General features: G+C 47.9%; 1 protein-coding gene across 2 annotated transcripts; it reads right to left on the minus strand.

Moving 5' to 3' along the window:
• Positions 1–139: 139 nt before the first annotated feature.
• On the minus strand, positions 140–13,978 carry UBE4A (ubiquitination factor E4A). 2 transcript variants are annotated; one of them, XM_026709052.2, is made up of 19 exons: positions 13,677–13,978; positions 12,838–13,011; positions 11,964–12,076; positions 11,429–11,581; positions 11,182–11,341; positions 10,881–11,083; positions 10,471–10,662; positions 9,187–9,520; positions 8,962–9,088; positions 7,568–7,875; positions 6,874–7,006; positions 6,214–6,401; positions 5,716–5,816; positions 5,503–5,616; positions 4,599–4,773; positions 4,341–4,521; positions 2,971–3,118; positions 2,337–2,494; positions 140–869 (listed from the first exon to the last, which is right to left on the minus strand). In XM_026709052.2, exons 1-19 carry the CDS (start codon positions 13,795–13,797, stop codon positions 749–751), a joined length of 3,204 nt encoding a protein of 1,067 aa, XP_026564837.1. In that variant the 5' UTR covers positions 13,798–13,978; the 3' UTR covers positions 140–748. The 2 variants fall into 2 exon arrangements, with proteins under 2 accessions (XP_026564837.1, XP_026564836.1); XM_026709051.2 differs by having other exon boundaries at positions 12,838–13,014.
• Between the last annotated feature and the right edge of the window lie 57 nt (positions 13,979–14,035).

Consider the following 14,035-nt stretch of genomic DNA (forward strand, 5'->3'; position numbering starts at 1 on the left):
GCTCCTCCCACCCTTCCAGGCCGCCCTCTCCTCCTCCTCCTCCTCCTCCTCCTCCTGGAATTCTGCGGCTTCAGCCTGAAAGGAAGCAGAACCCGGAATCGCCCTGACAACAGAGGAAGAGGCACGGCGGCCGAAACCATTGGGGCAGCCAACGCTTTTATTGATCTGACGGGAGCGAACATCCTACCTACAGCAGGGGCACCTCTGCCATGCGGCAGGCACTGCGTTAGAGCAGGCAAGAGTTACAGGGCGGCACCTGCACAGTCATGTGTTCACAGCGTTTCCCCCAAATGTCGTTCCTGGGAGCAAGAGTGATAAGGCTTATGACAGCTGCTTGATGTTATAAGGCCCATGGTTCTCCCAGTTCTTATCGATGTTGGTTGCTCCCGTTTTTTCTCAGAGGGAGCCATAAATCACCATGCTACCACAATGGCTTTACACAAGAAAAACTTCTGCCCCATTGAGTAAATACAGCTTTTCTTTTTAAACATAAAAGGGAAAGTCCAGCCCGGTATCTGGGACAACAGCTAAAGAGAAACCAACATGGAGAGGGATTCTTACGAAAACAATATAGGAGACAAACTGTCAAGGGAGGAGGTTTCCAGAAGATCTTAGATATAAGGACCCACAGAAAAGTGCAGAGGAGCCCAAGGAAGCTGGATCCTCATTATGGAGATGAAGGGGCAGTCAAAATCAGTCCTGGGTTCACTGAAAAAGGTAGCTGGGGCCACAGCATTCTGGCCCCGAGTCACAGCTCCTTTTGCTTCTTTCTGTCTGCCAGCCATTGTTGAATCTTCTCCTTCAGTTCCGTATTTGGCTTGATCTGGTCCATGGTGAGAGGGCTGCGATTGAAAGGATCTGTCTGATCGCTGCAGAAAGAAAGCAGGGAGAGGATGACAGGCTGTTAACTAGCAAACAATCATCAATTTCAGTAGACACATAAGCATCCTTGCACATTTGAAAGTAATATATATATATATATTGAAAACATTAAGCATTTCCCCTGCAACAAGGAGAAAAAAAACTGCAATCTTCCAGCCAAGCCTAGGGTTGCTTTTTGTCTGATCACAGAGCTCTTACCTTCTTACTGACCTGACATGCCTGTCTAACCTCTGTGCGGTTTCTGGTAGCAGGGGGAATCTGCTTACACCAGTAAAATGCAAAATTACTAAAAAATATAACAATAGTAAAAATGAAAATAAAAACCCATGAAAGTACAGCAATGTGAATAAAAGATGGTAAGGAGGGAGCAGGATGCGTGGTGGGGGGTGTTCTTAGTCTAACAGCCACCTCTAGCATGACTCCCCCGCCCCCCAGTCTTTAGGCCAATTTGCAGGAGGTGGGGGGGGGCAGCATGTTCTAAAAGGCTGGCCTATGGCAGAAAAGGCTCTTCTGGAGTTCCTTGACTGACAGAATCTGTGGCAGGCCTCTGCCACACAAATGGGCCTGTCATAGCAGGATGAGATGGTTCATCAGGTAACCAGGGTCTATGCCATGGAGGGCTTGAAAGGTCATCACCAACACCTTGAATTAGGATTTGAGCGACTGAGTGCAGGGGATCGTTATCCAGGAAGGTCACAGCTGATGCACGAACCGAAGCTCTGCAGAGCCTCTCCTTGCCAGTCAGCTGCTTTTTGAGCAGGAGTCACAAGTCCCAAAGAACTGCTAAGTTATGAATTGGACCGGAGTGGGATAGTACAACCCTGCCCAGAATAAAGATGTCAAATACCCCAATCTTGAAGCTCCATGAAATCAAGCCACTCCGTTTTGCCAGGCTTCGTCGTAGCCTGTTGTCCCCCACCCAGGTCTCTACAGTCTCCTGGCACTGTGAAGGTAGTGACAGAATCACCTGGGTCACCAGGTGTGCAAGTATCGAGGATCATCAGCACACTGATGATACCTCAACCCATGGTGATAAGATAATCTCACCCAGCAGCTTCATGCAGATGATAAACAGTAGTGGAGAGGGTACCGAGCCCTGTGGCACGCCACAAGAGAACAGCTGGGGCTGGATCCTTCACTCCCTCCTATCAACACCAATCGGGACCAGCCTCGGAGAAAGGAGTCAAGCCAATGCAGAACTGAACTGCAAGCCCCAAACTTCATGGCTGGCCCAAAAGGATACCATGGCTGATATACTATGCCTTAGACCCAATCAGTAGGGGGATGAAAGAGTGGAACTGGCCAGTGAATGCAGGGACAAATCTGGGCATCACCCCCACTAGCATCCTTCAAGGAATTTAGTGGCAATGTCTAAATGCAAAACAAGTTCACTCTTCCCTAGAAGGATATTAGGCATAATTCCATTTTCTCCTGCCTTTCTGTCTTCTAAATACCTCAAGAGGTGCCTAGCGATTGTTGTTCTGTCCACTGTGACCCGAGAGGAAGGCAGCAGCACCGGATCTGTCATTAAGGTGCTCATGATGGGATCCAGAAATTCATCACAGGCATCTGCATATGTCTCCTCTTCCTGCTGCTGGCGATCTGCTAGAGACTGAAGAAACAAATCCAGGATTCAGCAGAGGGGGCCCTGCTGGGCTACCCTGCAAATTCCTATTGACAAACTCAAAACAAGCCCCAGAATCCAAAGGAGCTAGCATGGCTAGAAAAATGTGGCCAGTGATTTCAAGGGGTCACCTTTGCCCTGGAAACTGAAACAGGGCAGAGGTAAAAGCCCAAGTACAGCCCGTGATTGGCTATTTGATTCCACAGAAGCACAACTAATACAGAGTTTTCTTGTGTCTTGCTGAATCTTGGAAATTTGACTGCATTCATATCACACTGCAATAAATTCAGTTCTCAGATACAGAGAGGAATGCAAGTCCCGATCAACTCTTATTTTTCACCTGTCTCTTTAGAATTTTAAACATCCAGCAGCTATTATAAGAACAAACCCAGGATGCATTGAAGGTTTTCAACATATATAGATAGATTTTGGGGAAGGGGAGATTGACAGCTTTCCCATCTCACCTTAATTTGCTCTGCCAGGTTGCTAAATGCTACAATCATGTTGCCAGGCTTATTAATTTTCTTCAAAACTCGGACTGTCTGAGCAAAAAGAGTTGGGGAATAGGATCGCCCATCCTTAGGCACTGTGGCACAAAAGTTCACTTCGTCACTGAAACAGAGAAGAGGGGCTAAAAGTGGACACGGAGGCCCCACGCAAGCAAGCCTCTTGTCCATTTGGCACTCTCGGTCACTTCGGCTTTCCTATCCTGCTTCCTTTCTTGCACTTCCACAGCCTTTTACGAGGTGAGATCAAAAGCCCCGTTCAGTCTTGGCCCGTTTGCAATATATTGGCTCTAGCCTATTTGCACTATAATTTCTCCTGTTCAGAAGGAACTCTCTTCTGTAAGATTGCTTTGTGGTGAGCATCTTTGTAGTCCCTGAGGTACAACGTAACCAATTGTAAATCTTCCTTATGGGGGGGGCCTCGCCCAAATTTGATCTGCCTGAACAGACAGGACAGCTCCACACTTACTCCATTCAGGGTTCACCTTCTTATCTTTCACCAGCACTTGACAGCTCTCCCCCTTAGCACATAGACTATCTGAGTCTACAGGACACTTTTGTCTAGCTTAGTTTAAACTGACTCATCTGAGCCCAGCCGGTTAAATTCTAAGATGATTTGCTTGGGCACAGGAGCCAGCAAGAATGGCCTTCATAAGAGAGAGACCAGCCTAGCCGAAGTTCCGTAGTTTCCTAGGTAGGGTATACAAGCACAACACCTGGTCCACTGTGCAAATTCTTGACACAGGAGAGGAAGCCCATGCCTTCATCCTGTGGATTGCAGCCAAGATTCAGAGCCTTGCCTTGGACACCCAGGACCAACGGCGCCCTCAATACACAATACAGCCCCATTTCTCTCGTATTTGCAGTTAGATCCAACAAAGATGGAAAAGAATGAAAGTTCATAAACCCCACTAGCCATTCTGCCCCTTTCCCCAAGAACCCTTTCCGTACAATGTACTACTACCTTCAAGTTTATGGGACTCAAAAGTCCCAAGCCTCCTCCCATGCTCTTCACATTCCAGAGAGCATGGCACGAAGGGTGTGTGTCTCCTGTTCTTTCTCACTGGCAGAACTTGGGGGACTGGAATGGGCTACTGGTATTCATAAACAATGAGATATTATTCTCCAGTGGTTGTCCATTGGCTTTGAGGAGTCAAGTTCTTAGTCTGATCAGGTCATCTGAGGAGGACCTCTGGTGGGTTACTGGCTGCTCTTCCGCAAGAAACATTTCAACATCCACTAAAACTCTGGATGCATAAGGCAAATCCCTCTAATCCTCTTCCCTAGAAGCATTCCAACAGGTATTTCCTTTCCAGCATGCAACTTACCCCAGGTTTAGATATATCGTACAAATGTCAGAAACCAGTTGTTGGGGCTTGAAGTCAAATTCACTGAAGTCCTTGACCTTCAAGGCCCCCATTTTGGGGCCTACCAGGTGCTGGAGGAAGTAGTTGAGCATGGAGATGATGCGTTCCGCCAGGAAAGGGTGCACAAAGAGAGATTTGATCTCTGCAAGGGAAAGGAGGCTCCGTCAGCAGTTCTGCTCCCTCCAGCGTTCCATGCCAGGAAGAACACAGGGCCTTTACCTGAGGTCAGGAAGGCCAAGGTCCCGATGGTCTCATTGGACATGATGTTGTGGAAGCGAGCCAACTGCCCAAACATTTGCAGGCTGGCTTCCTTCTCACGCCGCACTTCTGCAGACAGGCTGTCCCACTCGCCCCGGTCCTTCTCTATTTGCTGGATCTTGATCTTGCTCAGGTACTGCAGAAAAATTTGAAATGGGAAACGGGGGAAAAAAGGATCTGTTCCAAAATCACACTCTCGCTCAAGCAGCCATCTTCAAAAGTTCCTTTCACCTTGGAGATTTACAGATTTATTCAGGGGCAAAGATTTTTGTATACAAGGCCTTCTGATTTTGCCCACAGCAGCAAGCCTGTGAGAAAGGTTGGACTGAGAGAGAGCGATAGCTCCAACTCATCCAGTGAGCTTCTGGGACTGAGGTAGAGTACAACATCTTAACTACTACATTAAAACATTCTACAAAACACACAGAAATGGGGGAACCGAAACTGGATCAATCGGATCTTGTTTCTGGAATGAAGTGTGGTGCAGAAAGTTCAGTGGGTGGGAAATGGAAGTGTCATGGCAAGCCCTTCCTGTAGACTTGGAGCAGAAAGAATGAACCTTACAAAAATGGAGAACGGGAGGTACAGAAGCCAAGTGCAAAGACTCCAGATCCAAACCTCTCGGAAAAACTTTCTTGGTAGGAGCAGCTCTGCAGCCGAAGCCCTCCTTTCATCTCCTCAGCTGGTAAAGGGTGAGCAATTATCCAAGGCAGAAAATGCCCCTTGAAACAGCCACACAGTTTCTCCACCTCTCAATTGGCTCTGTGCTGCATTTAAGGCACCAATATTGGCAACCCTTTAACGAATCCTTCTTACCAAAAAAAGAACAGTCTTATAGCTTGGCAGTCACAGTATAACGCTTTACCTGTATTGCTTCATCCAGCAGGAAAATGGCATCGTTCATAAGCAGGTTCAGAAAGCGCAAGAAGAGCGGGGGGGCCATGGCCTCAAGGTTCTCAGAGGCATAATCAGCCAGTGCCTGCACAGTGCAAAGAGATGGAGAGCGGAGGGGGGATGTTTCCTTCCAAAACACCCTTCTTCTCCTAGCCCTCGCCATTGGCAAACCTCAGGTCCTTACCTTTATGCTTGCCTGGTATGAATCAGTGTCCCACATATACCGGAGGATAGGGTACATGGGTCTACGATAATTAAACTTCTGCTCAAATTGATGGGGATCCCCTGCACAGGAGAAGGCCCGTAGTGATTGCCGGACCTGGAGATACTAGAGGACTGACAAAGATCTTATTCTCTGAGATTCCTTCTTGTACATATAAACCCAAAAGCCCACAGGATGGAGAGTAGGGGGGATCAGCTCTTCCCTCCTCTACCCCCAAAAAGCAATAGGGAAGGAGGTGGCTTGGACCAGAGTGGAACACAAATCTCAAAACTTGGAAGAAAAGGCAAGGCCTTTTCATCTCATTCTGCCAGCAGCACCACCATTACCAAATGAGCAACTCTGCTTTCAGATCCACCAAAGCGGATGCACTAAGATTCTGGGCACTTCGTTCAAGGGACTGCACTATGCGGCAGGAACTGAGGGAATGAGACGCCCTCCTCAGCCCACCCGCTTCCTTACCTGTAAATTCAATGTCCACAAAAACCTTAATTAGCGCCTCGGCCAGGTAAGCAGCATGCTGGTAGGAGCAGAAGACTCTCTTGCGATGAAAGACACTTGAGACCAGAGGGGTCTGTGCCTGATCCAGGTGGGGCATCACAGCCTCCAGAACTTCAGCCAGTTTGGCTCTCAAATGAGGGTTCTTCATTCTGCCAAGAGGGGTGGGGGGAAACCTCCAAATCCACACTTTCTCTAAAATTCAATCAACACCCCCACCCACCCACCCACCCACCCACCCATGGAATTCTCCTGCAGTTTGGCAGCAATGAGGGACTCATGTATCCTCCCAACAGACGAACGTTAGGCTGCTCACCATGGGTTCTCATCACAGAGTAACAACTGCTTCCCGCCCAGCTCAATGCTTCTGATTCCTGTTATACCGCTCCACTCTCACATCCGTGGGCTGAGGTGTTCAAGGAACTAAGCAGTCAAAACCAAGCCAACCAAATTTGCTTGAAGGCTCAAGAAAAACTTGAACCTGCACTCAATCTAAAGTTTATTGAGTTTATTGGGGTCGAAGTTTTCCTTCCTAAGGCCAGGTTGCTGTTCATTGGCAAACAGGCTGCTTGACTCAGAGTGGGCCTGATTCACACCTCTCCAGACTTCAGAAGAAGCTTTTACCTGTCCACATCCCCTGTGAAGATGGTCACAAAATGAAGTACGTGCTCCAGGGAGTCAGCTGAAGGTTCCAGGAGATCATCAGCAAAGCGGCGCAGGAAAATGAAGAAATCACCTAAGTTGTCAGCAAAGAATTCTGCAAATGCAAAGACCCAAGTGAACTCTTGCTAAGAATGTACAGCTACAGCTACCAGCCCCATGCTTGCTCCTTCCCTGGGAGGGCAGGGATTGGAGGACAAGGTGGCAATGGCCTCCCGGGGCCACCAAGATGGCATTACAGATTTCCTTGGAAGCAGGAGAGGGTTTATGATATTAACATCTAAGAGGAAACCAAGCCAAACATAATTTTAAAGTGCCCAGAGTCACTCTCTTGAGTTAGGCAGCTATAGAAATTGAAATTTAAACAAACAAACATTTCAAGGCAAATGCTACTAGCTAAAATTTCTAAAAGGAAACATATTTCTAACAACATATACTTGTGCAAGCATGCACCTTTTGCAAAGGAAGGGCTGCTTGTGGGTGTTCCCTTTTACAATTCTACTTCAACACAAGGATGGTGTTACAAATCAGCCAGGCATGAGCCCACACCAAAAGACGAGAGGCTCCTGTCAAGTCTCTTGGGAATGGCAAAGCCTCAGGCTCCATCTTCGCCCTGCTCAAACCCAAATTCTAAAGATTTAAGTATCTTGCCAGTCACCTGGGACATAGGCCAGTGCGCTTTTCTTCACTTCGGGCAGAGGGAAGGTCAAGGCCATCAGCTCAGTCCCTTGGTTTCCGATGGCCATCTGGACCAGGAGAACAGCCATGGACACCTGCAGATTGAGGCAGTTCTTCAACATCTGAGGCTCTGTCATGGCTGCTTTAGTGGAAAGGTAAATGGTCATGAGACGCTCAAACTGCTCCCGAAGATTGTCAGCTGAGGGGCTGGAGCTTTGCTGAGCTTCCCGCCATGCCATCTGTAGTCGATGCAGGCTTTGGTTGAGTTTGATCATCTGGTCATGCAATCTGTACAAGAAACAGATAGAGTGGCAGTACTACCAGAAAAGCACAAGGTGACCACTACAAATTGGGCAGCTGTCATGGGAAAGGAGGACCAGGGAGGCCAGCAATGAGTGTTGAGGTCAGCTGGGGGCAAGAGCTGGCATGCAAGGATTTTCTGCATTAAGTTCTGTGCAGAGCGGCTTTCACTGAAGGACCCATAAATGTTTGAAGAAATCATAATTCGCTTTAATTTCCATCCATTCATATCCTCCAGTAGACCAAGAAAACATTCTTCCCCACATACAAACATCAACTAGTGTATAATAAACGTGGCCTAGAGTTAGTCCTTGCTTAATGACCAATTTCCTTAACAACTAGTAAAAACCACCACCAACACAAACTTACTTAGAAATAGGGATAGAAATATTCTTTATTGGCCAAGTGTGACTGGACACATAAGGAATTTGTCTCCTACATAAGCTCTCAGTGCACATTCAAACAACAAGCGGTAAGTCATAGATCATAAAACATACCATCATAAAACTATCTGTCTAACAGTTGTTTTGGCATGCAGGATGACTTATGACCCATCCTTGAAGTTACAACTACTGCGCCCACCCTCCCCCGCACTCATGGAATTGTAAATATGAACTGGTTGCCAATACAACTACTTGCAGTGTTCCACAATCACATAACCATGATTTGCCATGTCTTTTGCTATTTTCTAGTAGAAAATGGTAAAATGTCCACTAGGTATGCTGGATTCACTTAACCAAGCGTTTTAAACAACCACATGATTTGTTTAACAACAGTGGTGATTTGTTTTATGATGGTCATAAAAAGTCACAAAATCGAGTTATGTCACATAATGATCCACTTAACAACAATGACTTAGAACCAAAATTTTGGGCCCAAGTGTGGTTGCTAAGCAAGGACTATACCTACATTTGGGTGCTATTACATCAGCAGGAGCCCCAGTGTTCTCCTAAAAAGCCATTGAGATTTGTTAATATTTTGAGCTACGTTCTGCCAAAACCCGAGCAGTATCAGCTGCCGTGGAAAAGTCTTCCCAAGACCTGCAGTGTTCCCACCACGGAGCCTCCTGTGTACCTGTGAAATCCTAAGTGGAGGGCGTACTGCGTCAATACCAAATTCTCTGTCACCAGGTTATAGCTGTCAGCAAATTTTGGCTCCTGCCCAGTTACAGCTGGGATCAAGCAAGTTTCTCTTTCCAAGCCTTAAAGGAAATGAAGAGCGCTATCAATACTGACTAGAGAAAGCTCCAGCAAAAGGAAGCCACTTCTCATGGCAGCAACGCCTCTCTCTCCCTCTCACCTTTCAGGTGCACATTCTTCACCCTCTGCTCTTCCTCATTCAGTTCCTTCACAGCACAATAGGTTGGGTCAAATGTCAGAAGCCGGTGAGATCGGGGCTTACAGAAGGGCTGACAGAGCCTGAGGAGAGCAGCTCCCAAGTTCAGGAAGAAGGCATCGGAGGCATACATCTGGAAGAAGATCTCTGGCATCTGGTTGGCCCAGATTTTCGTGCGCCCAGCATTGGCGTGAAGACAGTTTCCCAGCCAGGCCAGGATCTTGTGTTTTGTCTGTGGGGAGAGCTGCAGCAGATTCTTCAGCATCTGATGAATCTTCTCATGGAATTCGGCCATGAACTGTGGTTACGAGAGCAGGTCTTAACGTCAACGCACATGCACAGCCTCCCTGGGCCTGCAGTCCTCTAAGACACAGGCAGGTAGTCCTCAACTCACAAAAGTTTGTTTATTGACCGTTCAGAGTTACCGTGGATTATGGCCGCTTTTCACTCTTAAGGTCACGGCAGCTTCCCCACAGTCACAAAATTCAGGCACTCAGCAGCTGGTATGGATTTATGACAGTCCCTTTTGTGACCTTCTTACAAGCAGAGTCAGTGGGAAAACCGGGTTCACTTAACAACCAGGTGACTAAATTAACTGAGTGATTCACTTAACAACTGTGGCATGAAAAGTCGTAAAGTGGGGCAAAACTCACTTAACAACTGACTCGTTTAGGAACAGAAATGTTGGGCTCAATTGTGGCCACCAGCTGAGGACTGCCTGCTCTCTTCCACCAAGTCCTTCCTCTGCTCCCTTCCCAAGTCCTGGCACTTCCACCTCTTTTACGGCACTTTCTGGATCTTAATTCCCGCCCTCCCCCCGCACAGCAGCCCTAGACGATCTCCACAGAAGGCAGCCAGTGTCCTACTCCAAGGCCACAGATCTGCCTGAGCATAGCAATAGCCCTTATATACACTCTGTGCTCTCCAGCCTTCTCTGAGCGGTTTACAGAGTCACCCTCTCTCTCCCAACAATCTGGGTCCTCACCCACTTCAGAAGGACGGGAGGCTGAGTTAACCTTGAGCTGGTGAGACTCAAAATGCCGAACTGCTGGCAATCGGCAGTCAGCAGAATTAGCCTGAAATACTGCATTCTAACCACTGCACCTTACCGACTCTGATCGTACTTGGATAGTATGCATGAAACAACACAGTATACAAAAGAGGGCTTGTCATCCGCGGCCACTTTGCTGCCTCTCAACGCACAATCTTGATACACAAGCAAAACAGGAATGGAACAGAAATATACACCTGGTGGATGTTGGATTCTTGCACCTTGATTTCTTGAGGACTGGACCGAGAGGGGTTCAGAAAGTAGCCATGGCTTTCCACCACACCAGGTGTCTTCAGAAGACATGAGATGTTCAAGATGGTTCCCAGCAGTGTCTTCTGGTAGAGCTGTCCATTGGCTGGATCTTTTGGCTGAATATACTCAACAAAAACCTGAACAAACAGAAGTAGACCCAGAGATGCTTTTTTTTTTTTTTTTCAAAAGGCAACTGGACTTTCTTGGTTTTTCCTTTGAAAACACTTCAAAATTTCACCACACAAACACACATACAACGTGAGGTAGAGGAAAGTGGCCTCTCTCCCAGGTGAAAGGGTAAAGGCAGCAAGGGATTCTGGCCATCTGGGGGGGAATGAGACCACCAAGGACTCACTTGGGCAATATCCTTTTGCTTAGTGAAATACAGGAGGATATCCAGATATGAGTACAACAGGATCTGGCAAAGGTGTAGGTCCCGAATTCGTCCTGAGAGGATGTCGAAGACAGGGACCATAACCTCCTCAAAAGCCCTCACTTCCTCATCCATCGTGAGGCTTTTGATGACCTCCTCCAGGAACTCTGTTACCTCTTCAAAGTCTATGAGGGAGAGAAAGGACGAGTATTTTAAAAAGGATATAGCTGCCACAAGCTGGATCCCATAACTTATCCTGGGATATCAGCCTTTGCCAACTCACGAGCTCCTCTTAGCGATTCCAGCATCAAGTCCACTAACTGCTCGTAGACATTCTGGTTGACGTAGATCTCTGGGGTTAGGAAGAGTGTGTGGGTATTGGACACAGTCAGATTTCTGCAACGCACTGCAAAAGGCAACAAGTTCTCGGGCACCTTGGTGATCTAGGAGAACAGAGAGAACAGCTGATCTCTAGCCCCTTCTGTCCAGGCCAGCAAGCGGCTTGGGTGTGATATGAGTGCTTGACCCACCTCCTCCTTTGCCCTCTGAAAGCAGGCAAAGAGGTATCGCAGGATGTGCTTCTCTCCTGCATCTCTCTCTGCTGAGAGATTCTGGATGCCAGTTGAAGTCATGTGGATCAAGTGATTCCCAGGTTCTGGGAGCAGCAATCGGGTAAAAAGGGCCTGGGGAAACATAACAATCCATAATATTATTGCTCCCTCCCAACATTTGGAGAAAGACCCTAAATTTCATTTACATCCAATTTTTTTATAGAGTGACCTTATGCATGAACAGCCAGGTCTTTCACATGTTTCTCTAAATCTAGCTGGCAGCCCATAGAACTCAGTCATTTCATAGAAGGTGAAATTGGCTCGTTCAAGGAAAAGTACTAGAAAGCAAATCAAAACAAGCAATCAAAGGCCTCTAGGCACATGGTATCCTGGCTTGGGGAAGCATCTTTTCCTGGCCATAGGCACAGGGAAGAGTTGGCCTGATGACCAAGACTAGCCTTCTCCAGCAAGCCTCCAATCTGGTGAAGACCCCATCAGATCCTTGCATGCAGACCTGTTCCACATTTTCCATGTCCAGCCAGTCCTGATCCTCAAGGTCTGCAGCCATTTCCTCCAGGTACACACACCGTGCAGGAATACCATTTCCACTCTTCAGATTGGGGTCACCTACAAAGGGGAGGGGGGAAATCATCAAAGCAGCAGTAGGGAAATACCCCAAACATTCCATGTTCAGAACCATTTCTCTCTCCCTATCAACAACTTTTATTGTCATACTTTGGCTTCTCGATTTAGCAGATGTTAAAACAAGGCCCTCCTGAAGATATTGCTCTCACATATCTTTAAGTGCAACTCCCAGCCTTCCCAACACATACTAAAGGGCACCAAATTGAGGCTGGCATGGTTTGTGGCCTAAAGGAAAGCAATCTCTCGGATCAACGAAATAGCACAGCAAAGCACAAATCTTTTTTAAAAAAAAACAATAAAGGAACAAGCCATACCCTACAGTATAACAATTGGAGCAGGAGAACGAAGCAGCATGGTTGCAAGAAATACCACCAGGTTGGGTAAAGTTTGTCACATCTGCAATATGCTGACCAGCCCATAAAGATACAGAAATCCCACATCAGTACATTTGGCTTTGCATCCAATGGAAGGTCCTCTTAACCGCTTGCACAATGGAGAACAATATTTTCATTCTATATGCATATTTGTTTTTGCCAGGAGAACATTTACACAGTTCCTTTGGCAAACAGATTTTGTCGCCTTTGAGGCATCTTAAGTCAGCAGATGTTGTGTGATATCAACAATTGTTCTCCAGGAGAGGAGCCTGAATTTGCATTCATGGATCAAAACCTGCCACCTGGTGGCTCCCCTCCACCTTAATTCAACCCACCCTGGATTCTGGCCACTCATGCTTCCAAACTCACTGTTATCCAATGTGATCAGGAAGATTCTCTGGATCATGTGGTTGATGTTGAGCTGCTCGCAGAGCTCCTGCTGGGAGCGAAAGGAGCGACTGATCTCAGCCACAGAGTAGTCGCAATCATCCAGACTCTCAGACACACTGTTGTCAGAATCATCTTGGCTGGCAGAGGTTTCCTCTACTAGAGAAGCAGAGCTAGTCAATAAGCAGTGTACCTGGGCCCCAACTGCCCCCCACACATACACCATCTGAGCAGTCTCTCTAAAGGCCTGTGCCTCTCATCTGGGCTGGCACAGCACCAAAAACTTAATAAGGGCACTTTTTTTACACAGCAAGTAAGCAACTTACAGATCATAAAAACATGACTTCTGAAAAGCCATCTGAGAATCTGGAATTAAACTAGTAAAAAGTTAGCTCTCTGGATTTCCATACCTGCCAGGTAATGCTGGTCTAATTCACGTAGTCCACTAAGTGCTTGCATTTCTTTTTCAATTCTGTTGCTAACTGTCCTATAATTGGGCTAAAATTTCAACTAAATTGTCTAACTTTGCAGGTAGATGGACCGAGGTTGAGCTCCCACTGACTGAACAGGAAAGGGACTTTGGATGGACAACAAATAAACAATAAGCTTTCGTGGTAACCCCGTTATAGAAAGATCGAACGCAACTACACCCGCAGGTGCAGAAAGGAAAAGGAAAAGGAAAGGGTGAAGTAAAAGAAGGCGGGCAGAGATTTCTTCGCGCGTTTGGAGCCCGCGGCCCAGGGTGCGAGAGAGGCGATCAGGGCGGGCGCTCCGTCGGGGTCTACGTTCGTCCCTCTCAGCCGCCCGGCCACCTCGCTCACCCGCGGGTTGCGTCGGCGGCTGCTTCTGGATCTCGGCGAAGTGCCGGGCGTCGGCGACGGAACTGAAGAGGGCGGCGAAGGGGTTCCGGGAGATGTTGTTGTTGTTCTCGTGGTCGGTCATTTCCCCGCCGGGCGAGCTCCATGGAGAGCCGCCACCCAGACGACGAGCGACGGCCCGCAGCCCCGGGCGCCCTGGAGCAGGACGGGGGTGACGAGCAGCAGAAGCAACGAGAGGCCCGAGGCTCAGAGGCGCTCCAGCTGGGCGGCCGCGCCACCTTTCAGCTATGAGCTTGGCAACGCGCGACGCCCGCAGTCTGCGCCGACGTCATCAGAGGGAGCCGGAAGCGCGCGTAGCGGGG

The sequence above is a fragment of the Pseudonaja textilis genome, chromosome 9 (assembly GCF_049901715.1).
Source record: "Pseudonaja textilis isolate UNSWEBS1 chromosome 9, rPseTex1.2, whole genome shotgun sequence".
NCBI lineage: Eukaryota > Metazoa > Chordata > Lepidosauria > Squamata > Elapidae > Pseudonaja > Pseudonaja textilis.

Excerpts from the sequence above, each read along its gene's own strand:
- UBE4A (XM_026709051.2), bottom strand. The coding sequence starts at position 13,797 with ATGACCGACCACGAGAACAACAACAACATCTCCCGGAACCCCTTCGCC. Across the intron at positions 11,342-11,428 it reads TTCAGAGGGCAAAGGAGGAG|ATCACCAAGGTGCCCGAGAA; the intron begins GTGGGTCAAGCA and ends CTGTTCTCCTAG. Across the intron at positions 9,089-9,186 it reads GAAGAATGTGCACCTGAAAG|GCTTGGAAAGAGAAACTTGC; the intron begins GTGAGAGGGAGA and ends ATTTCCTTTAAG.